Source organism: Poecilia mexicana, unplaced genomic scaffold (genome assembly GCF_051168715.1).
Source record: "Poecilia mexicana isolate PSO_F unplaced genomic scaffold, ASM5116871v1 scaffold_5, whole genome shotgun sequence".
In the NCBI taxonomy this organism is placed as follows: domain Eukaryota; kingdom Metazoa; phylum Chordata; class Actinopteri; order Cyprinodontiformes; family Poeciliidae; genus Poecilia; species Poecilia mexicana.
In genome coordinates this window covers 2,426,191-2,453,738 of record NW_028263374.1, presented here as the reverse complement: position 1 = coordinate 2,453,738, position 27,548 = coordinate 2,426,191, and the positions used below count along the sequence as shown (strand labels likewise).

Here is a 27,548-nt window from a genome sequence, read left to right as displayed (position 1 = left end):
GTTGCAACCATTTCTATGTTATTGATGGTTGTCCGTCGCCCTGTGACAAAAGCTAAGCAGGTGCTGAGAGGATCTGCAGAAAGAAAGCGAACCAGAAAGCAAACAGTGATGGATCTGTGATTGCTCGATGGGAACACGTCTGAAATTCCAGCAGCGTTGCATCAGTTGACAGCAGGATTCCAGACTGAACATCTTATTGACTAAGATGAACAAAAATCACCTTTTTATTACAGGGTTGACTTATTTAAATCACACATATTTGCACAAATATTCTCACCCCACTTAAACTCCTCCCCCCCCATTTTCTCAAGTCCCTGCTACAAACTTCAGTTCATTGTTGGGTTGCAACCACTGATTATGTTTGTAACTGATTATTCTTTTGATTATTCTGAAAATCAGATGAAAAAACTGCAACCTCCTGCATATTTTTCATTAGACCACATAAGTGTATTTTGTACCTTATTAAAAGTATATTAATAAAAATGAGCAAATAATTATATTCTTTTTTTAAAAAAAATAATAGAATTAGGCAAAATAAAATTATTGCCTAATTTTATTTTAGGCAACAAAATTATTATATTTTATTGCCTAATAAAAATATAATCCTTCAGTGAACGCTTGATCATGGACATACCTGCTTGTGTAGAAATTGAATAGAATAGACTAGAATAGAATATACTTTATTGATGTCCAAGGGGAAGTTTAAATTAAATTAATTAAACCTTTAAATTAAACATTTCTCCCAGCGACCACGCTACATTTTCATTGGTCTCAGTGTACCAGGATTCATTGCTGAATACGACGGTCACAACATGAAAATGACAATAAATGATGCATTACTTGATCACAGCCTGTCCAGTGTGTGTTCTACTTCATACATCGTCCCTGTAGATGACTGAACACTTAACACCACACACTCGTTCCCCCCAACTCACCTGCTGCCTCCAACATTCTACCGGATTCATTAAGTGGATAAATTAATTATTTTAAGCGCTTTGTGTACAAGCAGTTAAAATACATGTCAGCCTTCTATATGTCCTTCACAAAAAAATAAGAGCAAAATAACTACAAAGATCCAAACGAAGTAAGAAGAGAACGGTGTCAACACCAGATTTAGGCAGAAAGATACGCCTGCCTTTAGGTCAGCCCTCCAAAAACTCATGTAGCTTCCCGCTTATCAGCATGCCCCGTGGGGATAGATAAATGGAGTGAGAGAAAATAACTTTCTGGGTATTTTCTGATGAATACAGGTCTGCGGGTAAGAAGAGAGCAGAAATACATGCACATACTTGAAGTGAAATGTTCACACTTTCAGCTGATAAACCTGGTTTAAACCAATCACACAATAGTTTACTGCCCTAGCACCCCCTGGTGACTCCGGAGCCCAATATGAAAAAACACTGGTTTGCATGTAAATATCATGTTGCACTGTGATGGAATGCCCAAAGACCACTGGAGACTATGGGTGGACATAAATATTGTAAATATGAGGTTTAATGATGTGACTGAATTGTTCCCTTTTGTGGGAACAATGCAATACCACCACAAAACTATACTAAGATTTGGATAAATGCACTTTAGAAGTTGGAAAAGAAACACAATTTTTATATCCTCAAATAAAATCCATCGGATTATCCACACTGCTCTTCTTATTTGACTTTGTAGAGGTCATTTGAATTGGATGGTTTTCTGGTATTGATCTGCTTTTTACATCATGACATCATCTGAGCTTTCCTAAATAGTTTAAATGCATAGTAATCTTAGTGTGGGTTAGGGTTGTCCCAATCCAGTATTGAGATCGGAAATCGCTCCGATTTCATCCAAAAAACGAGTGCCAGATTGAATTGATCAGGATCTATAATCTCTGATAGGAGCACTCCACTCCAGAGTTTTAATCTAGGATTTAGTCCGCCCCAGCATTTCTACCCAGCAGTGCCTTTATCTCATATGCAAACCCAATGGTTAATATTATTATCCATAGGGTTTGCATATAATTGCATATTATTATTATTAAGTTAATAATAATAATTGGGTCAGTTGTTCTCATGCCTGTAGTTGACTATTGTTCTCTGTTTATGTCACTTGACCAAGTCTTTTCTAACGTTCCACACTACAAAACAAGTAATCAAAGTATGTATGATTCATGTTGATATTGCATTGGGTCAATATCAATATTGGCCAATATTCAAAGCTGCGAAATCGGTATTGGCAGTGAAAAAGTTGGAAAAACCCAGAGAGTATTCACACTTCTGGCTTTGAAGAAATTAATTATATAACTGGCATTTAGAAAATTAGAAATGAGAAAAAATGTTGGTAATCATGATTGACAAAAAAAAGGAAAGATTTAGTCTGATTTAATCTCAGACAATGAGGAAAGAAAAGGTTGTCTGTGTTCAACTCTTTCTGCCACGATCAACCCACCATTTCTACTCCCCAACTTTTAGACTTTGTTATTGTAATATTATCAAAGTGATTATTTAAAAGACTGAGAAATAGACTTAAAACAGGCAAGTAGACAAGCTGTGTTTTGGTTGATATTTTAAATCCTTTGCCGTGCTTTTGGTTAGCTTGTGTGCATCGAGCAAAATCTCCCCGCCATCCTCAACACACACATGCTTTTCATAGATCACAGGGTTAAGAATTTTGTTAAGCAGCACAGCCTCCCTCCCTCCATCTTTCCCTCTCGTGCTCTCTGTATTTCTTCCTCTGCTTATCCACAGAGTTGCCTGCGGCTTTCTCATCCCAGAACAGAGTAGAGAAAATTAGGAAATCGGCTCCAAAGTGCGGGAGGATGAGATGTAAGAACAATCGGTGTGCCGGGAGGCACGATAAGCCTTTGAATACGAGCTTCATTTGCGGAAGTTCCAAACCGGCGTTGCTTTTTCTGTTTGAGCATCAGTGGGTTTATTTGCAGACTGCCAGACAATGAGGTCGCCAGCTGAGGGTGTCACAGCCAGGTCAAGAGACGTTTTAGTCAGACGTTCACACACAGGGGGAGAGGAACTGAGCTAAACACTCGGCCAGCAGGGATCCAACACCACTGGCTGACTAGAATATCCAATATGGATTCTAGCAAGCCCCAATTCTGAGCCTGCACTGCCCTCTTGAGGTCCCTATACGAACTGCACATTGCCTGATTTCATTAAATGGGTTTTCCGTTGTTTTAAGGCACACTTAATGTGTTACTCCACTCGGTGATGGAGAATAACTCATGTGATAGTGACAACTCTCTGCCACATTTGGACATGCAGCACATTGATGTGTTGAATTTTGGCTTGCTGTGTGGAATCTCGCTCATCTTCATCTTTTTATCTTTATTTATCAGGGACGGTAAAGATGAATGCTGTTCTTTGTGGGTTGACAGCAGAAAATCAAAGAATAAATGAAACCCCTGCTGTAAGGCATGATAGATACATTGATGAGTCTCCCCCAATTCAGTCTGGAAGTTATGAAGTTCCTTTTACAACAGGACCAATTACTGAGCTGAACTGTTGGAGAAATCTGTGAGCCGCAAGACTGTTTTTTGTGTGGGATCCTGGATTATTTCTCCGTATCATTTCCTCCCAACATCAGAAAATGTCCTTTGTACAAATGTATTTGAAGCTAAACAGAGTGAAGAAGAAGCATTATTTAAAGGGACAATATCATGTAAAGTCAACTTTTTTGAGTTTTGTGTCATATTATAATGCAATTCCCTCATCAAAAGCATACCTTGAGTGTTGCCTTGATTATTTCATGCAAGTCTGTGAAATCCTTTACTCTCCCATGGCAACCATTCAGCTGTGTAAAATGCCTGGTTGAACCTATCACCGCCTCCTTGGAGCTGCAGTGTCCACACTTTGAGGACAACTACTTCACAGTGCGATGTATAAAAACAGTTAAAGGGTTAATGGGCTCTTTGCACCTCAGCTTCCGCGTTCGGGGTAAAGCGGCTCGATTGTTTCCGATCCAATACAAATATCATTTACATTAGGTGCTTTCAGGGCTTGGCCAAGGTTTGTACATCGATCCGAAGCCCCAACAAGTCAGCTGGAGAAAGGTTTTAAAATGTTCGCCTCGTTATACATTCACTGACACGAAGGTGAGTTTTACTTAAACTTTGTGGCTAACATTAACCTTAGCTTATGCTAGTAGGCAATATTCTCGGACATTGTTCTTGTAAAATGTGCTATTTAAGTATCTAAACATTCTAACGGACAATGTATTTATCTTATTTTCAAGTATATTATGTGTGTTTATTGTCGTTAGTGTCACAGACTAACGGGGTTCGGTTGGTTCGGGCTTTTTACTTCCGAAGCCTGACGAAGCTCAACAAGCCTCGTAGCTTAACAGCAGCGCAGCTCTGGTGTCAGAGATCTGGTTCAACTGTTCAGGTTCAAAGTTGCTGCTTTTAGAAAAATACGACCGTGTTGCTTCATGTCTCCGTGTTATTTCGTTTTATTACCTTTGCATGTTTCTTGTGAAGAGCTCAGATAGGACGGTGTTTACAGCAGGATGTACAGGCGGATCAGTCGCTCGGCTGTCTGGCTCTGGTCTGCTCTCTCGTTCCCATAAACTCTTTCAGGCTGAATATAGAAGCGATTCCATGGAAATAACTCAGGGAGGCTCCTTTATTTACCATCCGTATCCCCGGTAGTTTTAGGCTGATCCGGAGTGAAGTGAAGGCTGCAAACTTTGCTGTGCGGCATTAGCTGGTAGCGACAGATATTTACAAGCCATCTTCTTAATTCAGGATTGCTTGGAAATTAACGAAAACTTAAAAGCCCATTATATTAGGAAGACAACAATGTTAATAGTATTGTTTTTTTTGCATCTGAAATACGACTTAGTCTTTTCTACCAGTCATGGTAACTCAAAGCGGAAAAAAGTGAGCCGCATTAGCCCCTGGAGATGTGACGTCAACGCCTTAGGTGCAAAGAGCCCATAGAGGAGCCATGTTGTGATGACTTCCTAAAGGCAGAGTCTCAGAAAGAGCAGGAGTTTCTTAAAGAGGCAGGTGTCTAATATCAATTCATTGTATCAACAGCACAGTTTCCTTTGAGACATATTTGATATGAATAGCATTTCTTTGTGTATGGAAATCAGGCTATCATGTTTCATAAAAAATATTGTATATTTAGTTTGTTCTTATAATGTTACCAATTTTGAATTTTTCGTAGCAAAAGATAACATTTTTGTGACCTGTGACCATTTTTATCTTCACCGTTTCAAACCCTTGTTCTACAGCAAGGCTTTTGATGTGAGACACAACAAAGAACATATCAGGAAATCCTGATTGTAAACATGGCTCTTCATGACACAGCCATTTAATGAGTTGGAATTTTTTTTTTTATCCTCCCCTCCCCCCAACAGATTTCAGGCTGTTGTTCAGCTGGGTTCTACAGTGTTGACTATTTGCAACCTAATCACACTGAGGCGCCAGGATGGATATCAGAAGTAAGGCCAGGGAGTATTGAACAAAGCAACTATGACTGTACAGTATTCACTTTTTAAGTAACTTTTTAAAAAAAGTAACTATTCATAAACTATACTCATGGTTTCTACTTGCTAATTTGTCGGTAGAGGTAGCTCACCTAGTTGTATAGACTAACAGTATTTTCAAAAGTTGGAAACAGTTAGCTTAGAAACCGGCCCAGAGCTTCTCCTTCCTGATGTTTTCGTTGATTTGATCAAATCACTGATTTTACCTGAATTTACGCCACATGATTTCTACCACTATGTCATAAATGGCATTTTCTCTCCCACTGGCTTATTTGGTTTGCGTCCTTGTCTGTAGCTGAAACTGATGACTATTTTATTTTTACAATGAAATCAGCTAAATTAACTCTTTCATGCATGAATTATGATCCTTTGTGTCAAGATTTTTCTCTATTTTTTTTTCTGAAGGTATAAAAAAGGCAGGAAAAAAAAATTATTACATTTTTTTTAGGTATAATTTTCTCCAAATACAAAGTTATTATTTGAAAAATGCATCAGTAGTATTGTTCTTTAGGGACTTTCTGATGTCACAATATTTTTTTAACAGCAAGAGTCGTCTACAGTAGAAGGAGGCACAGGGTTGGTTGGCATGCTTTTTGTCTGTCGGCCATATTGGATTTAACAAAAATAATTTCTCGCATTTGCAGCTAATGGCCAGTAGTTAACAGTGTATTTTATGATGCATTAGTGTCCACTTCAGTAATCTGTGTGCATTTATAACATAAAAATCCAAAGAAGCCCAAGAAAATGGCTTTTAGACAGCTGTAGTGACCACTATGCATGAAAGGGTTAAAGCGATACTAGGCTACCAACTGTTTTTTGACCAACTTTATGGGATTAACACGTGTTCAAGTCATTCTGATGAGTGTGAAGTCATGTCCAAAGGGTCGATGTAGCTTACATTAAAAGTGGAAAAGGCCCAGAAATGATTGATCTTTGTCTCTATTTTTATATCTCAAACATCTGGTATTTTAACACTGGTTTGTGGACTCTTTTATACACGGCATAAATCCATGCGACTGGTTGTTTGTCTCTGTGTTTGTTCTTTGATGAACTGGTGACCTGTTTAGCCTGCAGTCCACTTCCTGCCTACTGACAGCCGATGACAGCTGCCCCATCACCCAAAAACAGTCAGGAGGTGTTGAAAACAAATGATGTGATAAATGTAAAGGAAAAGTAAAGAGAAAGAAAGCACTTTTTTATCTTATGCACGTAGTCACACAAGTCTAATAATGGAAATGAGTCTGCAGTAGAGAGTGGATGAAGACGTTAAGGAAATGCTTGGTCCTGACTGACTCACCCAGCAAAGAGCTGTCAGCTGAACCGACTGCAAGACTCCTTCAACAAGGGGGATCAACGCAGTGGCTGTTTCCAGTCAGTAAAGTGATTAGACAATAAGAATATAGGTTATAAACCCACCAGTAGTCATTGAGGCACCTACCTTCTCACACATACAAGCTGTTTTGTATGAGCTTGTATTTAGTTCATACAAAACATGAGCTAAATACTTACCAAGAGAAGAGAATATTTAAATTATAAAATGCATTGTAATGGAGTTTTATTTCTTTATAAATGTTGTCCCAGCATATATAATTGCTTATCGTTTTCCACTGGTAATACTTCTGTCATAATGTGCGGTTGGGAGGTGGTGAGGTAGACGCGGTGGACCCAGGTTGTTGAGTAAATGATGATAGCTTTTAATGACAAAGAGTACAGAATCCAGGGAGCACAAATGAGCAAAGGCTAGGAGCTCAATCTCTGGTAGCAACTGGTAGCAGGCAAAGGACCCAACTGACATAAAATGACAGTTGGGTCCTTTTTGTGACACGACACACAACAAGGACCCAACAGGGAAACACAGACACAGGGTGGGATTAAATACACCAGGGAGTAAGCAAGAGACAACTGGAGACAATCGGGTGGTAGGCGGGACAACATGAAGACTCCACTGAACACAGAAACCTAAATTAACACACAGAAAAACCAAATCCTCACAACTTCTTCCAGACTCAGGCGTTCTGAAAGTCCTGTCTGTGTATATTTTCACTCAGAGAGCCTCCAGACTCTTCCTGCAGCAGGCAGCCGCTCTGCTGGCCTGCAGAAGTCCAAAGTCCAGTATGATGGTCTGTTTCTTTGTTTGTGTAAAGTCCAATAGGTAAATTCCAGGCAAACATTTCACATTCTCTCTGAAAGAGATTTAGTAAATTCTGGAGTGTTTTTTTTTTTTTTTTTTACTATTCTTTAGGAGAATTGCACAATGTATCTCATTTATTGACAAAAATCAATCTGCAAACATTAATAAGTCCTAGAACAAAAAAAAAGAAACTATCCAACTTTGTGTTCACTGCTAAATGTTTCCAAAATTTTAACTAGGCACTGGAAACGTTTTGACTATAATTCTATCTAAGGATCAGTTATAATTTATAAAAGAAAAATAAAATAAAATCTTGACAAACATAATCTTAGAGATTTTTTTGGCATTGATGAACAGAGTCACATGTTGGGTTGAATAAGTTTATATTTGTAAATTTCAGTCCAGTCTGACTGCAATCACCAAATAATGTTTTTTGTCACGCTGGATTCTATAATCTCAGTTTACATTAGGGAAAGTTAGTCCAAATTCCTCTTAAACAAATCTGTTTTGTTAACGTAACATTCTCAAAGGGACACAAACGGTCTTAAAAAGCTCCAAGCAATTACTATTGAATAAAGACATTTCAAAAATGTTATAAATGAACAAGATTTAAATAATTATCTAAGAATGTGAACCAAAATATTTTGCTAAAAGGAACTATCTCAAGATCTTTTTTAAAAGAGTTTTATTGGCTTTATGTCTTATTTGTATATTTCTTCAAAGTTTAATTTTTTTTGTAATCATTCGGTCTTCATCATTCTTTCATCTTTTACTTTGTAGTTTAGTAGAGTGTTACTAGCTTAGTGGGTTTGTAGATTTGGAACCGTTTCAGATAGGTTTGTTTTGTATATTTACTTTCTGCAGGAAGTTTGGATGTTCTCCCTTGTCTCTCCATTAGATTCTAAAGAGCCAAGAATTTTGTGGATTTTTCAAGATTTATATATTTACACATTGATTATTTATGAGTGTGTTGCACTGCAGTAGACACAGCCAGCCTGGGGATGTCAGTGCTACACAGATAAAGAAACAGTAGGACGCTCCAGGAGTCGAGCATTTCAGTAAAAATCTCGAGCTGCAGATCTTTAAAGTGAACCCATAATCACTTTAGCTGTGCAAAAGATCAGGCTGCCAGCCAATATATCAACACCGACATCATTATTACTTTTAAGTGATGTTTCTTCTTGGTACAGTGAAGTAACAGCCACTATGTTTCATGTTATCAAATCTATATCAAGGATTAAAATCAGCAGTATTCAGCCTGATGGAGTCTCTACTGCAAAGATCAACCTGGAGAAAGATCCAGAAACAGCTCGCGAAGGAATGACAAGAGAGGCTGGAGTTAGTCTCCCGGTTGCCATGGAAACATACCTGCTTCTCAGCAAAGAATCATCAGCGAACTCAGACAGAAGTCTGTCTGCTGTGGAGGGAATTGGGGAGTGAACAAGAGAGACAGGCGATGCAGCGCATTTTAACCAAATCTCTCAACAAGTAAACGGCCAATCAGAATTCAGGGCCTCTCCCAAAATCCGGCTCTGCTGACCCAAAAACACACATGCATACAAACAGCGTGATCGGAATAACTCACATTCCAAAGAAGCCCTCAGCACAGCCTGCAATTTGATAGAACCTACTCACACTCGCTGCGTGTGGGTGGAAATTCAATGAGGTTATGAAAACAACAAAGGTTACCTCAAAAAGTCTCAGCTGGAGTTTTCAAAACAAGAATGCATTTATACATATTCGGATGACACATTATGAGTTTTTTGTTTCTTTTTACAGCAGAAATCAGACTTGATCAGTTGATCAAACAGGATGACACTAGCTGCGTTTCCGTTACAAATGTGTGCAAAACTTGGTCGATATTCTGATTTTGCAATTGCAGTGTTTCCACTAAATAAGTAATACAATTAAAATCACACGGGAATAAGTTTGTTCATGTGATAAGTCATTAAGAGAGCCCAATGCAGCATAATCCAAGTATTTCCTCTTGCCTTCTCTTTGTGGTCTGCACCAGCGGCAACATGTTGACCATGTGATGCCAAAAACCAAACTCATCCTAGTGCCAAAACGTTTTATTGAAATTTGTCATGTTTCCATTACAATAGTTCATTTTTGAAATGTCAAAGAATGCAAACTGACATGGCTTTCTAGCTGTGTTCTCACCAGCTGGTGAAGTAACTTGTCTTTGCTTAATAAATTGTGATAACACACTGAAATAAGCAAAGAAATGACAGGAATAACTTGGGATTCTTTTAATTTTTTATTTTTTGGCTGTTGTTTCAATTCTGTTCTATTCAATTCTCATTCTGCTCAACTGGAGTATAGTACACGATCTGGACACAAGTGTTTTTGCCCTTTTTCCCTCTGGGTGGCGCTAAAGGAGTACGAGCAACAGAGTATGCAGCTTTGTTTCCCTGACTGTCAAGTGTTGAACACTAATGAAAATGGCTCCATACTGTACCACTTCTAACTTTACATTTTAATCACTTTTATTGTACTACTTTTAGGTAACATTCATTTATTTCCGGTGTTTATGTGTTTACTGGTCTTAACTGTGTAACTGGAACTTGTCAGGTCACTCACTGATGTTGGACAACCAGACCTGGCTCGCAGTCTCCATTTAAATTCATTCCTGACATATTTGTTCAAGATCAGGACTCTGTGCAGGTTAGTCGAGTCGGACAGCACACTCGCTCATCGATGCCATTGTGAAAGAATAAAACTGGCAAACAACCCCGCACCAAAATCTGTGTCACACTTGGCACAATGCAGACAGACGAGTCAGAAACGGCCAGACTCAGGGATGTCCAAAATGTTTGTCACATGGAACAAAATGATCGAGTCAGAAGTACTGGCAGGCCAAGAACAAAATGAAATGAAGTAAAATCAAGTAAAAAAGGTCATCCATTTTGGTAGGAAAAGGAATGTTATTAGTTGTAGATTGAAAAATTAAAATGGATTTTTCACGTTTGCCTTATTAAAAGAAAAGCGCATTTAGTTTTCAAAAACATTTTGGCTCAATTGAACAAATTTATTCTCAGAACAAGAACAGGGTTTGGGTCACTTTCTTTCAAAACATTTGCTATACTTAGTCAAGTGTAATAAAACAATCAAATAAAAGCTGGTGTGGGTGCAGCAAAGTAAGTTTACCTGCAGTAAACGTCTCTGGATAGACGTGGATCTACTTAATGTAAAGGCTCGGCTATATAAACACCAATACTTTGTGTCATGTGTAACATTTTCCGTTGTGCTTGTGATTATAATTTGTATTAGCTGAAACTGAAATCTGAAGATCCTTGGACAAAGGATGAAGATCAGAACTGCCAGGAAGAGGAGAGAAACTTCAGATGAAGTGAAAGATGAAAGATGAAGAACGTTTGGTCAGATGATCAACTGTACCTAAAGACAGCTGCTGACAGAAGACATTGGAAAATGACGTCCCATTAAAATTACACATAATCAAATATTCATGATGTTGCATTTAATTTTGTGTGAATTTTGTGTGAATTACGGACACCTGTGGTGTCCGTAATTCATTTTGAGGTCTAGGCCAGCGGCTTGCAGCCTGCAGTTCCAAGATGGATAAAGAACTTGCAAAGGTTTTTAAATATAGATATACTAAAAAAAAAAAAAGTAGGTTTTAACTGATTTGTCATTGAATAATTACAATGAATTTCCACAACAGAATGACATTAAATGTACCAGCGCTATATTTCTATATCTAATTATTGATAAGTTGGAAACAATGTGCTTTTTTTAATACATTGTTTTCCACAAATATCGAAGACAGAGGATTCATGCTCTTTTTGCAAAAAATGATCTGTTTTTCTTCATTTTAAAACCCAAAAGTGTAACTAATGTGGCAGTTATTTAAAAAAAAAAAAAGTTGACACATCTCCTACAATTATCGAAAATTATATATTGGCTTTTTTTTTTTTTAAGTCTTCTTACATTTGTGGTTTTAATTAAGTTTCATTTTCCTGGTCAGAGAGCAAAAATGACTGCTTGGACTATGAAGGTCTGACTAAACTAAACTTAAAGTTTCAGGCTACTATTTCAAATGAAACGCTTAGAACAAGGACATCAGTGATTGATAGAGGAAAATAATTTTGAATATCTTAGCCAGAGTTCAGAATTCAGTGTGACAGAAAAAGGGGGGGAGGGGGCTACATCAAGACGGCAGCGGAAAAGGAATGCAAGGCAAGGTGGCCAAATACTGCCGACTCAAGATGTGGGACGATGATATAGCATCCTATCAAAGAAAACTACTGAAGTTAAATCAAAAGGTGCTTCAACTGAGAATTGTGATGAATGAATCAGATTGATGTAATTAATTTCATGCTCTGAGGTTATTGTGGGTTTTTTTATTTCTTTTTTTCCAAAATATTTGTTTGGTTTTGGGATAAACTGTAAAGGCATACTCATGAGCATGTGTTCTCATGTCAGAGAGCAACAGTAAGGCTACGTATCTGAATTGTTTTTTTGTTTAGATTTTATTTCTCAAAGAATTTCAAAGTCCTGCCATTTTACAATTATGTGTTACTTTGTTTTGGTCTATTTGATAAAATTCACATAAAATTTAATTTTATATATTAAATCCATTTTTACAAAAGTTGAGCACGTGTAAAAAAATCAGCATATATAGTTAAACTTTTTTTTTTTTTTTTTTTCAAAGAAACCCTACATGTATAATTAGAAGCTGTAATGAAAATCAGGATTTAAGCTGTAATGCAGAAGGACCTGCTACCTGCATATCCTGCTACTGCAGTCTGCAAGGTGAGACAGAAGAAAGTCATTCCCGGTAGTGGTGCAGTCAAAGGTGGTCATTTAAATGCAACCCAATCAATTATCATATGTACATAATGTCTTTGCACTCTTGAACGTATGATTGCATTGTCGCTTTATAGTCTTCAGGGACCCACACTGAATTGGATGTTTGCATCCAACCGGAGGGCCTCTTTTTGTTTTCTCAACAGTGAGGTGTCAACCTACCCTGCTAACGGGGAGGGTGGGGGCGGAGGCTAGCATGTAAAAATTCTGTGACGAGCAGCAAACACATGCAATAAAAGGAAAAGTCGTCGTTCAAATTAGCCAATGGTGGCCTGAGAAGGACGTGTTGCTGCTCTGAAGGTCCGTAGGGGGCGGTACTGGCCAGTGAGGACCGTCCCCTCAATACCACCTGGTTTGGTTGCACACAAGCTGCAGTTTCAGTTTGTTTTATTCACCATTTTGAGTAGCTGAAGGTAAAAAATAAGAATATTTGTGTTTGGTGAGCGAAACCTGGACGTCCTCTTATTTTCACGCACTAGCTCGGACGGTGGAGTCGCGCGGCAGCCTCGCGCCTCTCGGTGTTGTGCAGAGCGGGAATCTTATTTCTTTTACCCCCCCTCCCTGTTCTTTTTCTTCTCCCGTCTCTAACCTCCACAGTATTCCTGCAAAATGTCAAGACCAGTGAGGTAGGTGTGCTCGTTTCGTCTCGTTCTCTCTCTGCGAGTTAAATAACGCCACTCGTTGTCTGGCTTCACCGATAACATGCACGCTCTCCACCATGTTGGCCTTAATGAGCCGCCAATGGATTCATTTCATGAAAAAATAATGGAGGTGTGTTACTGAGTGTTTTTCCTGTGGGCACGCTGTCTTTCTAACATGGATCCCAGCGGGGTGGTCTGCACGCGCAACCCGCCGCTGCGTCGTGTCTGTCTGCTGCTTTTCAAGCGGATCCATGATGAGTATTGTTGACTCTCATGTAGGCCAAGCGTTACATTCATCGGTGTGATTCAGCCAGCTCTGGTCGGTTAAACCAGGCCTGGCGATATTTTCCCCTCCGTTAGCTGAGAATGAGAATATGGCTACCCATTCATCCAGGGGAGGTTCTAACACGCAGCCAAGTAGCCCCCCCTCGCCATAGAGGGAGAAAAAAAAAATCCCCGGAGTAGGTGGTGGTTGGCCTTAGGATTTGATCTTGTTAGCGCGCATGCTGGTCATGTCGGTGCAGCACTCGCCATTATTGTCGCTTTCACAGCTTTTTTTTGTGCTAAGGTAATACGCAGCCGGGTTATGTTGTACAAAAATGTGGTCGTCGTGAGGGTTGAAGGGGGTGGGGGGAAAGGAAAAAAACGAGCGGGTACATTTTCAGCGCTGTAAATTAACACTGCTGGCTGATGTCACGAGGAGGCGGAGATGTACAAAAAGTCACCACACCCCCTCCATCCCCCTCCGCCCCTCCAGCGCCAGATCCCTGCTGTGATGGCAGGGCATGAGGCGTCCCTGCGCTCTTTAATCCAAATTAAAATGCCCTCCAGCTTGATTAGAAGCCAGTTTGTCGCGACATACTTTAGTCTTTAAATCTTTTATTTCTTCTGGAATCTAAGTGATGTTTTTTTTTTTGTTTGTTTAGCAGTACTTTGGAATAACTGTTTATGTTTTTGTTTTATTGAGCAACTTTTTTTGCAGTTTGTCATAATTATGTGTATCGACCCAGCTTTCATTGAGTATCATCCGTTCTAATTCTTTCTAAGCGCTACAAGACACCAGAGTTAATTTTGAAAGCACATTTTAGTTTTAGTCAATTTAGTAATCTTAGTAGTCTTTTTAGTCATACAGTGGATCCCCATCTATTTGTGGTTCATTCTTTTTCTATGGAATGTAACTCCAAATTATAACTAGAAAATTTGTCTATATATATATATATATATATATATATATACATTTTTTTTTAAATAAATGCAGCCTTGGAAGCTGGAATACATGGAAGCTGGAATACATGGACGCTGTGCTATTTGACACACTATTGGCTGACATTTGCAAAGCAGCCAATCCAAAAGCAGCATTCATTTTCCTTATTGCTGATTGGCTGTACCCAACGAGCAGAAATAAGGAAGACTGTAGATGTTCACTTCTGCTGTAGTGTGAAGATAGTTTCTATTGTGCATATCTATGCATCTTTAATAATTGGTAGTTCTAAGCGTTTTGGTCTCAAGCATTTGCAGGCTTCAGGTGGTGGTTGTATTTTTAATGCCACCACCAGGGGACAGAGCAACAAGATGAAGAGAGCTTGTCTTGACTATGGCAACTTAGTGGCTTTTTCCTAGAGAGGAGCAAGCCTGGTGATAGCGACTTGATTGGCGAATGTCAAAACTGGATTGTTTTGATGTTAATTTCTGACCTAACAAAGTGGACCTCTGACAGGCGTGAGGTAGGACTGAGAGATATATGGCTGAAAAACATATCACAATAAGGATTTCATATCAGTCAATAAAAATATATTGATTAGTTGTTGTTTTTTTTTAATAGATAAAGTCTTGCCAAACTGGTGACATGACATTTCCTGGAAACTGTTTTTAGCTTTTAGCAATTATGAGGCACTGTGGCAAAGCCTGAAACTGTTCAGTAGGTTGTTGCTAGGTAACCAAAGAGTGAGTGAGTTTGTTGATGCCACCAATCTTGCTTAGCTGGTCGTGAGAGGTTGAGCAGCTAAAGCATTTCCTCTGCCTACATCCCCCAGAAGGCTGAGTGCTTCTAGATCAGAGACATTATTGAACATTAACCTTTTCTGTCGGATGTTTTTTCTAGCGATATCGGTCACATCTATCGTATCTAGATGTATTATTGATTTATTGCCCATGCCTAGTTAAGGGTGAATATTACTCGCAAAGAGATAGTCTCTTAGAAGATCCAAGTCGTATGCAGGATGTGTAGAATAGAAAAGGCATCTTTTTAAAAACAGGAGGCATTATATTACGCCTTTTGACCTGGAGGTGGAGGTAAAACTACACAAGATACCAAAAACCCATTAAGCTAGTTACACTAACAGTTACCCCAAACTTAGAAAAGGTTAATACCGACCATTACTAGTGAAGATTTTAGTATTATAAAGAGTCATTGAGAATCAGGTGTTTTGTGCTGTGAACTAGTCTTTTAACATGTGACCTCGAATATGCTTCACTGAAACACTGATTCATACACACTCCTGTGAGACCAGAACGAAGTGATGGAAAAAGGTCTAAAAAATAAAAATATAACTTTTATATGATGCACATGGAAATTCATGGAGCTTTGCTGTTATTCCCTATCATCAACTTTTTCTATTCTAGCCATTTTTGTTGACCCAACAAATGGAGTGAATGAAAACAGTTTAACAAATTAATAGGCAGTGATCCACATTTATTATTCAAGCTTCACAAATGTAACAAGCAGCTGTGGTTCAGCAGAACATTGAATGGGTTTTACAAGTCAAAAAAAAGAAGTATTTTGCCGCCATGGTTTTAAAGTATACTACAACATCATGTGCAAAACCAAGAATCTGACATTTTTAACATTTTAATAGAAAATCTCCCTATTGAATATGCTTTGAAGTGAACTAAGCACAAAAGTATGTCACATAAAAAGCCTGCAAACAGTAAAAGTTTGTGTACACTTCTATAAAGATCAAGACCTTTACTTTTTATTTTCTGCATCTGGTACAGATGTTAGACCCCCCACAAAGATAAAGAAAGCAAAGTTAATCCATGTTTCTGATGAGACTGCACTATAAGTTGTCGTCACATTTATCCTTACACTTCCTGTCAACCGAGTACTGACAAAACATACAGATTTTTTACATTCATAAGCATTGCTAGCCTTGTGCTAAGCTTAGAGTTTTTATTTTTGTTTCAGTGAATGTTTATTTTCTTTTTTCTACCATGGCTGACTGGTTTATTCTGTCTGTGTGGAGAGGAGAGCTAACCCAAGCCCCACCTGACCAGGTCATAATAGAGAAATGTGCGATAATGATATGACTTTTGATAAACAATTTAAGAAGTGTTATTGTATTTCTGTGTTTGGTTTATAACAAACATAACCCAGATAAGGAGTAGTCTTGTCAATGTACAGGGGACAAAAAATGTAAAATAATTATTGCCATTGCTGCACATTATTAGAAAATCTTGCGATGGCCATATTAGTTGGTGGATATGCCTATTTTCTTTCCAATATATATCATGTTTATTGCATACATATTATTTTCATTGCAATATTGCTAAATTTCCTTCATTTTGTGCAGCCCCAATTGCAAGAAAGTTTTCTTTTCCTGTGTTCTACTGAGATATGTAGAAATATCAACAATTACCGTAAATGCTATTTTTGCCACAGGTGGTCAGATATTAAAGCCAGTACATTCAAATAGTTGGTCATTTTAAAAGTTGTTTCCCTAAACATGCTCATTTATGGAATAGATTTCCTCTGAGTTTGTAAGAATCATTTAAATAAACATTCATATTGCACAGAACGCTTTGGTTTGTTGTTGCACTGCTCTTCATTGTGTAAACAAGCTTACTAGCTGGCTAATAAATTACCATAATAAGAGTAGTGGGTGACATTCTTTTTATTTTAAACCTAAAACTTTTCAATAAACTGACCATCTGTCCTGTATACAAGATCATAATGGCATCGTTCTAACCCTAGTCTGCCCGGTAAAGGCTGCCAGTACTTACAACAATAACTATTATTTAAATGTTTAAGTGCTTGTCAAAATCATTACATTCATCTCTTTAAATTCTGGTTATTTTTCTACTGAACTATTGAAATATTATTTATGGACCACATGTTTATGGAAACGTTATAGCTAAAAGAACGAGTTAACATTGTGAAACCTGGGATTGAAAAAAGGGTCAAATAAATCCACAAAATGTGACTTAATCCTTACCAACAGGTACATGGCTGGGGTTGATCCAGGCTATTCTGGAAATGTGAGTTTCATTCTTGTGGCCTCTACCACAGAAGTACATTTATGGTATTAAAGTATACAAAAATTACATCAATGTCACTTTTAAAAACCATTAAAACTGCAACATATTTTCTGTCAGTGGCATTGTGCAATGTTTCCCCCAGAAAGTTATTCATCCAGCTGCCTGTCGTGTTTTTGAGTTAGAAATGTTTAAAGTTGATGGGAAGCTTGGATATAGGGCTGTTGTAAACGAATATTTTAGTAATCGAGTAATCTATCGATTATTCTTACGATTAATCGAGTAATCGGATTAAAAAAAATTATAAAATGAAATATTGGTAAATCTGGCATAATACCGGTGTTACTATCAGATATCAATATCAGTCCAATTTTTCATATTTGAGCATCCCTAACAGTTGCTTTTTTGTAGTTTAGAAAACTAACCTGTAACAATAATAGCTCACTTTCTAAATTAACCAGTAGAAAAGTTATAGAAAAATCTGAAATTATATTGAATTTAATAACAAAGAGGCAGGCTCACAAATATGCTTATAAAAAATGTCTACAATCCAGCTTTTAGTTTATGTATTCATCTTCAGTGAGTTTAATAGATTAATTAAACTCACCTTGCCACCTAACCTGTCACGCTTTGGGTTTGAAAATACGGGAAATGCCGCCTGGAGTGGGAGGAGAGGGCGAATGAACAAACGTAAGATGGGTGGAGGGGAGGAAATAGACCAGCGGACTGACGAACCATTAGACCGGGGGACGAACACGGGGGGAAGCAATACGGGATATTTACGACACCTTCACTGGTCACACTCAGAAACTCATCTACCAGCCATGTACGATGCGCTCCGCCACCCGTTTCTTCAGACCGGGATATGACATTTATTGTGCGGTTCGTCGGTAAAGCTACATTTACACGGTAAGCATCAGCTACTCAGCCGCCCGCCCTGTTCAGGCTACCCGCTCACCTCAGCGCTCTTCCCGCCGTTCGCTTTCAACCAGCAGCCCCGGAGGAGAAATGCTGCCGTACTCCAGGCATTCCCCCAGTCATTTTAAGGATGCTTATTGGTTCCCCAAAAACGATAAAAAGTCGGGCATTATCATCAATCAATAAAATCCCCACGGGCCAATCTTGAAGATTGGACTTTATGCCGCTGAGACTTAGCTTTTGTCAACAACTCAGAGGCGGAAGTGAGAGCTCCGCGCAACGCAAATGAAGTCCCGGCCAGAACACGGTGCGCTAACTAATAAAACATAAATTAACGAAGCTTCGAGGCAGGTAAATTTTCCTCGAGGAATTTTAGTAATCGAGGTACTCGAATCATTCGAGGAATCGTTTCAGCCCTACTTGGATATATCACTTGATAATTATGTGTTATTGAAAGATTGGAAGATTAATACCTGAACTCCAACTGTATAGTTTCAAAAATGCAAACATTAAAAAAACTTGAATAACTAAGCAATTCTTAGCCTGGTGGGGCACAAATAAAGCCTGGTGGCCCTCCTGGCTTATCATACAACTTATGTTCTGGAGTCATTCCTGCTCTGAAGCAGTATGGTTTTTTTCATATAGTGACAAGTTATGTTTAAGACGCAGACTCCAATGTGTGGTTGAAAGACTGGTGAAACATTGGACATAAGTGACCAAAGCCACAGCAGTTGGTACAATCTCTCCCTGATGCTCTTTCACTATAGATTTCAGTGTTTCCCAAACACCTAAGCTGTCAGGAAAACTAAGAAATTCTAAGTTATTCTGCATTTTAAATTGAATTCTAATTTGTCAATTTCCCCGATTCTGTGTTCCCTGCATAGTGGAAAAAATCATACAACCGTAAACAAGTATTATCATCATATAGTCACTCTGATGGGAAAAAAAACAAAACACGTGGGATAAATCGGCTTTACCAGGTGGATCCTGATGCATAAAGGCCTGCTTGGATGTGCTCCTAAAACCTGGTGCACGCAAAAAAAACGACAGTATGCAAGGATCCTAAAACATATCCTTTGTACATCCCATGGTCAAAAGTCAAGTCTTAAAGGGGAATTTATAAGTCTTTTTTACAGATTTGGATTTTGTTATATGGATTTAGGTGTTGTTGTTTTTTTTTTTTTTTTTTTTTTTTTTTTTTTGTTCAGTTGCTCGATTTGTTTTATCCAAGTTCCAGGGATATATACATCTCTGAAGTCAGGCCTTCTGTCGGCAATTGGATCACAATCTTGTTTTTTTTTTTTTCTGCTTGGAATATTGACCCCCTTTTTCAGATAGAACATAGCCTGGTATAAACCAGCTGCTTGTTCTACGCTTTGCTTCGTCCAGAGGACGTCTGTTGAGAAACGATTACTTCCTGGATGTGTGGACTGTGTTTAAGTTTAAAATTTTACTCTGTCACTAATGTTTGGCTGTGATGCATGTAAGGCACCAGTTCAACTCTGAAATTTACTGAAAATTAGCGGCACTGTAAACGACCATCCTCCACTGCAAAGAGAGAACTGCCTAGCCAAACGAGGCAACTGTTCATGATAATTCAATGTTTGGTAGTGTGGTCAACATGGACTGAATGGCTTTGTTCACTTCCTCCGCTGTCATTGCCAAAAACTACAGGCAGACTACAATTCTGAAACAGAGCAGGAAATTGACATCATCTTTCAAAATTTCTCCTTCTGCTCCGAGCAGAAGGAAAAAATTGATTGGCCCGAGCAGTCTGCTGGCTGATTGGCCCAGTTAAAATTCTACCGGAGAAATCTAGCTCAATTGGAGAAATCGCAGGCAGAGCACTGAAGGGTGATGAGAATCTAGCAGAATTGCACAGGAAAGCAATGGTCAGGCTAGAGGCAACCTATTAAAAAAAGAGAATTTTGAGAAGATGGTCATAGGAATCTTAAAAAGCCATACAGGGTTGGTCTGAGGCCCCAGACTGGGAGGCACTGTGCCAGCCACATGGAGGTGACTGACTGGGTTCTGACGTGCATGGAAAGGTTTCAGAGGCATCATGCATACTGTTTCATACATCAGTGGCATCATTTTTTTGTTGTTGTTAAAAAATATTGGACATGTTTTACCAGTTTCTGCCCATATACTGAGGATTTTGTGTAAATGTGAATCAGCGGGTTCAAAACAAAAATCTAGCTATGCTTGATGTTTTGCAGCTGGTCTAAAGAAAAACATTGGTATAAATTAGATGATCACAGATGTGCCGTTTGCCTAAATTTAGTCTTAACGGTGTTTAACTATTTCCACTATTGCAGCAGTTCTTGAATGTTTGTGTTCCCCAAACTGAAGCTGTTTGTCACCTAAGGCTAAATCTATACACACAACCAAATTAGTCCTGCAAGCCGCACAAGGTCCAAAGTCCAGTTCAGTTCATCCACCTCTGCCTGGCCACTGCTGGAGGTTTTTCTACCCAAACAACACAATGCACACATTCAGGCAGTTTCTTTGTTGCTTCCACTCTATTCCATAGGGAGGAAACACAATAGTGTTAACAGTCTCCTTCTCTCCACTTTTTATAGTCTGGTATCAGGTGAAGCTTGTAAACTTACTCTGTAATCTGATCAGATGTGTGTATTTATGTTCACAGGAACAGGAAAGTGGTGAACTATTCACAATTCAACGAGTCTGACGATGCAGGTAAGCAACGCTCTGTGTGTTTCTCCACCGTTTGTCTCGTTCAGAACAAAATACAAGCTAGCTAATGTGCCAAGCATGAAGTGACGGCCGGCATGCAGATGCAGTTTACGCTCTTAAACCTTTAACCTGTTTCATTTCATTCATTTGTGCCGTTTTTATGAATGCTTGTTTGTGGAACCATTAATGATTTCATTAACTGTGATCAAAAACCCTGGTTTTCTGTGATGGAGAGTAACTCCACATCTCTGTTGGTATTGTATCATTTTTCCAAATATACCTTCTTATGCATTATTATTCACAGCACTACCACAGAAGCTAATATCTACAGTCTTGGGAGGTGCAGCCAATCAGCACCAAGGAAAATAAATGGTGCTCCTTATTTGGCTCCTTTGCAAATGGCAGCTAATAGCTTAGCATTACATCCAGGACAGAGCTTTCTGAGCTGCATTTTCTTTAGAATATGTTTGATATAGTCTACAAAAAAGTGAACATTTGGACAAATTTTACTTGAATTGTTTAGAGCTGCATTCCATAGAAAAAAAAAATCAGCATATAGGTGGTATTTTATAAACTTTTATTCAACAGATAAATAAAAAAAAATGCATGAAGGGATTACAAGACTTAAGATCACAGATATAAAAGCAGTTTATTCAAAAGAAATGTTGCTGGACTTCCTGAGCAGCACAGCTCTGATGGTTCTAAGCAGGACCTACAAATTGATTGAAAACAGTTGCATGTTAGTGTAACAATAGATCATAATTTAATAAAGTAAAAAAAAAACTTTTCCAGAGTAAATTAGTAGTGAAACATTTACTCACTGCTTGTAGACGGACAGATGGATGGATGAGAATGTGAGTTGAGACGTTGTCCTTCCTCTCCTCTCTGTAGATGAGGAGTATGGCGGCGATCGGCCTAAGAAGGTGCGCCCTGCCCCTCGTGAGCCGAAGCACAAGCGCTCGAAGAACTCACAGGATGACAGGTTAGGACACGGTTTGGATAATCTTCGTTCTGCCGTTGGTCCTGCGCTAAATGATGCTAGGTTTATGAGCGTGAAATTCAGGTACTTTGAGCAGATGGTGCTTTAGTTTTATATCAGGCTGTTAAACACAAAGTCTGGTGTCTTCTGCTTTCTTGCAGCGAGGATTCTGATGAAAAGCTCTCCAAATCCAAAAATGATTCAGCAGGTAAGTTTGTCCAGTCGATTTGGTGAGCGCATGCTCCATGCCAACCTGAGATCCCGACTCTCTGACTTCCCCGCATGTCATGATGCAGATGACTTCGGCAGTGAGGAGGAAGACAACGACTTTGGAGAAGAGGAGGAGGAGGAAGGAGGCAGCGACTACGAAGAAGAGAGAGGAAAAAAGGCAAAGAAAGCCAAAGTGGAGAAGACCAGTAAGAGGGGCCCAAAGAGAAAACGGGCTGCAGGTACTGGCAGCTGCCACGACACCCAGCTTAAAATGTTATGCTTCAGACTTTTACTGTCCGACTTTGAGTTTTTTTTAGAAGTGACCAACACAAAAGCCCACTAAATTCACGACTTTCACAATGATTTATATGTAAAAGTTTGAAAAGAGTGGTGTGCATCTGGATCCAATCCAGTTAAAATAAAAAGGGATCAAATGTGCATAAACAGCAAGTGTGAATTAACTGAAATATTTTTTCTTCGTAAAATGAAATCTTTTGTAAGTTGGTGTCATAAAAGGTCACAGATCAAACAGTGTGAGTTTATCCGCATCCTTTTCCTCCTGCCTTCATGTGTTTTTTCCCGTCGTAATAAGCGCCAGTGTAACAACTCGCTGTGTGTACAGATGACAGTGACGACGACAAGGAAGTGAGTCGGAAGCGTACAGTGAGGCAGGCTGCTTCCAAGGCTGTGTCAAAACAGAGAGAGATCCTGCTGGGGGACGGAGGCAGTGAGGATGAGGAGCACGAAGACCAGGAGGAGTCCTATATGGACCGTACGTACAACACCAGCAGCTCCACTAATTTTAGGGCAGCAGGACAAGGATTGCATTGCCTGTTTAGTTCTTGTCTTCTAAAATGAGGGAAACTCCAGAGAATCCTGAACTGGCCAACAGTGACCCAATATGGAGAATTCTACATGCTAACCTATAAAATATTGAGATTCTTAATATAAAGTGCATCTGTCACTTGATTGAAATTCTAATTGAGTTCATTGCACGGGTTTATAATTATAGAGACAAAAATAAAATAAAATTATGCATTTAAAATCTGCGTAATTATTTAATTAATTGAAATTATTGTGTTGTTCACCTTCTTCTGTCTCATGATGCTTTTCCTGAACCTCCCTACTGGTATTTATATATGTAACAAACAGTTTCTCTCACAGAGCAAATATGGATAAATATTACATGTGAACATTAACTTTCAGGTATTTAAAACCTCCCGTGGGAATAGTCAATTACGTATTTTAAGGACTTTATTTTAAAATAAAATCCTCTCTTTATTTTGTTGTAACTTTTTTAGTGAACATTTACTGTGACAGGCCAACTCTTGCAGTGCCTGGTTGCTCTGGTGATTCCCACCTTTTCTGGGCAGCTGTCTGACTGCGTGTCAGGATTTTATATTTTTTACAAACCTAAGTTTCCGCCCTCTCTGTTCACACACACAGCTGACGAGTCTGGCAGCGACGAGGACTTCATGGTGGAGGATGACGATGACAGCGACTATGGCCGCTCCAAGAAGAAAGGAAAGAAGGTCATCCGACGGGGGCGGCTGGAGAAAAAGGAGAAGAAGAGCCCCAAACCCCGACTAAAGGCTACAGGTAGGAAGGAAACATTTAGCGAAAGCCTTTCTGTAAGGCTCCATACTGTATTATATATTCCATCAGCTTATATTTAAACAAAAATACATTTGTTCATCAAATTTTGTAACAGATTGGCTTAGCTTCCTGGCTTTTTCTTAAAGGGGCAGTACTATGTAAAATTGACTTTTTTGAGTTTTACATCATGTTACATGTTCATGTTATTCCCTCATCAAGTCATAGCTGGGCTGATGTCTTGATTCTTTCATGCATGTTTGCAACTGTGCAAAACACCTGTGTGGACCTAGCCCCGCCTTCCAGGACCAAGCTCCTTCTTCAGGAAAATGCTTGAAAGCAAATGGCATAAAACGGTGTTTAAATGTCAATACAGCAGTGACTGCAAACTGTTTTTATGCTGCCATAGAGCTACCGCTGAAATCTGAACGCATTAAATCCAGCATAACTACCTTCACTTATTAATCTAGAAATGGACAGATGTTTAGCATTGTTATTTTAATAAAACTGAGTTGGGTTTATTTTACGCTTAGCCGTCAGCCGTGAGTCGTTAGCGCAGAGCTTTTAGCCAACGGGTGAGCCGATAGCACAGAGCCCTTAAGCCGTTAGCCAAATTACTGCCAGATAATATATTAATATTAATATATCAGGTTAAAGCAGCATTTATGACAAAGGGGATACCTAAGTATAGTTTTCTTTATTCGCTTGTGTTTAATTATTTGCCTAATTAACAGGGCTTGATTTGATTAAGCAAGTGTCATTATGCAACCTCCTTCTCAGCCCTAGTGGAAAAATTTAAAGGGTTAATAGAGGAGCCATGTTGTGATGATTTCCTGTAGGTGGAGATTCAGAAAGAGCAGGAGTTTTTAAAGAAACAGTCCCAATTACATGAAAGTAAATTAGGAAGTAAAAGTTTCTTGTATATAATATAGAATTCAATTTTTCAATTGGAAAAATTGGATTTTATATCCATCCATCCATTTTCTGTACACCCTTGTCTCTTAGTGGGGTCGGGAGGGATGCTGGTGCCCATCTATATCTAGATCTATATCTACATAGATCTATATCTACATAGATCTATATCTATATAGATATAGATGTATATCTATATCTACATAGATAACTATATATATATATATATATATATATATATATATATATATATATATATATATATATAAATATTAAGCAGATTAAAATTGATTAAAAAAATTCTATGGCTAGTAATTATGATTCTCTATATAGAATGAAATTATTTTATTTTTGTTCCAGCCTCTCATTTACGGTCACAACTCTTAATCAGTTTTACTCCAGTCTGTAGAACCGTTCATATCATTTTTAGTGACTTGATGTGAAATTTTTGCAGTTTTTTTTTTTTCTTTTTAACCGATGAGATGAGTTGCCCTGAGCTCTTCCCCTCTGTCCTGCAGTCACCCCCAGCCCCATGAAGGGGAAGGGCAAGGGCCGCCCCAGCACCAAGACCGTGGAGAAGAGCTCACCCAAAGAGGAAGAGGAGGAGGAAGAACCAGAGAGCCCTCTGGAGGAGGAAGAGGAGGAGGCCGCCGAGAAGAAGGAGGAGACCTCCCCCGCCCCCAAGACAACGAAGGAGTCTGCAGGAGGAGACGAGGAAGAGGAGGAAGACGACGAGGAGGAGAACGGCTCAGAAGAGGAGGCACCCTCTGGGGAAGACTAGAAGATGGCACCTGTTCCTTCCCATCCTCCACCTCTCTCTGTCTCTCTTTCATATGTTTTTCTTTTGTTGCTCTGCATTTAGGGTTTTGTTGTTTTTGTTTTTTTTTGTATTCTTCCCCTCCTGGTGGCCTGGCTCAACGATTTGGAGAATGTCTGCTTTTTTTTTTTTTTTTTTTTTTTTTTCCAGTCAGCATCCCATCGCCTCCTCCGTCTCTGTAGGACAGTGAAGCGAGCGTCCGTCCTGCAGCAGAGCAGCAACCTTTCTTTTCTCCCTGTTTTACCGGTTCAGCCCATCCCAGGTGGTGTTCGGTATCGGTAGGCAAAGCGCTGTATCTCATGCACGTCAACACGCGCCGGGGTCTACACCCCTCGTTTCCTTTCTGCTTGGTGTTTTCGGCGCCGCTGAATGCCGTGATGAGTTTTAAACACTTTATTTAAAGCAATTCTGAGCTCACTTAAAGGTCACGCTTGTCATTTTTAATCATTTTTCCTTCAGCTGCTTTTTGGAAAAGTTTTCTCTGTTGTATATCCAGATATATATTTTATTTTTTTTTTTTTCTGAAACGGCGCCCCGTGCATGGCTGCAGCATCCTAACATCCAATCCCTTGTGCCAGGCACCTCCACATCCTGGTTTTATTTTTGTTTGTTGTTTTCAGAAAAATGCAACAAGAGGTGTTCTTTGTTTTGAGAGCTTAAAACAAGAATGTTTTTTTTCTCTCTCTCCTGTTGGTTCATTGTTCTAATTCTCTATTCAGATTTTTTTGTAATGTTTGTTTTTTAAGAAAAAGAAATAAAATGTATCTTGATTTTAAAGAAAATCCATTGACCCTATCTAATCTGTTCAGTGTGACGGTGGGAGCAGCTCTCTCTCTCTGTTTCTCTCTCTCCCATCAGCTTTAGTGGTTTCCCGTCGGTTTCCCATCACTTCGGTTCTTCAGTACTTTGAGTTGCCCGCGTTAGCAGTTCAAGTAGACCAGGAAGCTCCGTGTTTGTGTTCATTTGTCTGTTGATGCCTTAATTTTCATTCGGTTAAATTATTTTTTTTTTTCCACCAGTGGCTCTAATATCATCCCCGAAGGCCTGAGAATGTAACGAGTCCTCACGTTTCAAGCCTTTACTTGCAAGGCGGCCGACGCCCGGCTCGAAACGAGTCACCAATTAGTCCGATCAGCAGACCATCCAAAGCCATAGACGATCTCAGAACTCGTGATTTGTAGATCAGGTGCAGCACTTGTGAGATTATCCTCTTGTGTTTGATGTCAAAGCAAAAAAAGAATAAAATAATGAAGTTGCTATTGCGATCTTGGGGACAGTGTTTTCGTACAGGTCGTCCTGAGGTCGCAATAGAAGTTCGTCCCAGCCGGGTTGGTATGGGGCGCCGGAACTTTCGTTCACAAGCACATTTGATTGTTTCCCGCCTGTCTGAGACAGCAGGTCAGTGTTTTTCTACGTTCAGGTCCCTGAATTGGCACAGAGTCTTTACAGTCCAGCTGTTTTTAAAAACTTGGAGGTTAAAAAAAAGGCTCCTCTCTCCTCCTACTGGAGGCACATGGTTCTGTTCCTCTCTCATCCACTCTTCAACTTTTCTCTGTTTTTACTTTTTTGTTTGGTTTCTTTTTAATCTACGTTGAGTTGTTCTGGCAATGTTAATGTAAGCTGACTTGTGATTCCTATGGCGACCAGGCAGTGAAGCTTTTGTCAGTCTAGTGGGGGGAAAAAAGGAACACTGAACTCTTCAATCTTTTTGCATGTTGTGGAAAAAGTGCGAAGCGATGTTGAATAAATGCTGGCAGTAGCAACATTGTGGTCTAAAGGAAAAGTATTAAACAATGTTGATAATGTTTTGGTTTCCCAGCTTCTAATAAAGGCAACCTACTTTTTATACAGATTACCTGCTTGTCTCATGACCTTCAGCTCTGTGTGAATGGCTACTAGTGTGTGAGATGTTTGGTTATTTAGAAAATTATGCACAAGGCTTATTTGTAACAAAATGCAAAGATAAAGATATCGCAGTAAATCACTTAAAAGATTAAGCTGTGTCAAATGTAATAGCAGCAAATTATTGTGTTATTAGAATGTTTTAGACAGGATGTGCTCTTTTAAATGTCTTAACTTCATATACCT

General features: G+C 39.0%; 1 protein-coding gene across 2 annotated transcripts; it reads left to right on the top strand.

The window, feature by feature from the left end:
- Positions 1-12,753: 12,753 nt before the first annotated feature.
- nucks1a (nuclear casein kinase and cyclin-dependent kinase substrate 1a) lies at positions 12,754-27,315 on the top strand. Of its 2 annotated transcripts, XM_014972851.2 has the most exons (8): positions 12,766-13,068; positions 20,903-20,952; positions 21,841-21,931; positions 22,090-22,136; positions 22,225-22,377; positions 22,761-22,910; positions 23,585-23,737; positions 25,162-27,315. In XM_014972851.2, exons 1-8 carry the CDS (start codon positions 13,052-13,054, stop codon positions 25,422-25,424), a joined length of 924 nt encoding a protein of 307 aa, XP_014828337.1. In that variant the 5' UTR covers positions 12,766-13,051; the 3' UTR covers positions 25,425-27,315. The 2 variants fall into 2 exon arrangements, with proteins under 2 accessions (XP_014828338.1, XP_014828337.1); XM_014972852.2 differs by lacking the exon at positions 22,761-22,910 and having other exon boundaries at positions 12,754-13,068.
- The last annotated feature ends 233 nt before the right edge of the window (positions 27,316-27,548 follow it).

Bases quoted from the DNA above. Each gene is read 5' to 3' on its own strand.
- nucks1a (XM_014972851.2), top strand. The intron at 22,137-22,224 runs GTAAGTTTGTCC...GTCATGATGCAG, and splicing joins ATCCAAAAATGATTCAGCAG to ATGACTTCGGCAGTGAGGAG. The intron at 23,738-25,161 runs GTAGGAAGGAAA...TCTGTCCTGCAG, and splicing joins ACCCCGACTAAAGGCTACAG to TCACCCCCAGCCCCATGAAG.